Source organism: Penaeus monodon, chromosome 33 (assembly GCF_015228065.2).
Source record: "Penaeus monodon isolate SGIC_2016 chromosome 33, NSTDA_Pmon_1, whole genome shotgun sequence".
Taxonomy (NCBI): Eukaryota; Metazoa; Arthropoda; class Malacostraca; order Decapoda; family Penaeidae; genus Penaeus; species Penaeus monodon.
In genome coordinates, this window is record NC_051418.1 from 11,300,862 (window position 1) to 11,301,099 (window position 238).

Consider the following 238-nt stretch of genomic DNA (forward strand, 5'->3'; position numbering starts at 1 on the left):
TGCACATTCTCTCTCTGTTTATCAATCAAGCAACCAATCAGTTTATCTCTCTCGCCCTCCTCACCACTTCATGTCCTCCGCCCGGCCGCAGAGAGGGAAAAACGCCCTGGCCTCTGTTTTCCAAAACACCTTGTCGGCGAACTGAGTGACGCCCAGTCCTGTTCCCTCGCAGCCATCCCAACCAGGCTGAAAGGAGACCAAGAATAATGGTTGTGAGGAACGTAATACTGGGAGTAGA

General features: G+C 52.1%; 1 protein-coding gene across 1 annotated transcript in view; it reads right to left on the reverse strand.

Moving 5' to 3' along the window:
* LOC119594029 (thiopurine S-methyltransferase-like) overlaps positions 1-238 on the reverse strand; it is a gene marked incomplete at both ends in the record, with an annotated part of 2,565 nt that overhangs the window by 1,928 nt on the left and 399 nt on the right. Inside the window, 1 exon segment of the mRNA XM_037943057.1 lies at positions 65-186. Coding sequence (XP_037798985.1) covers positions 65-186 — 122 coding nt within the window.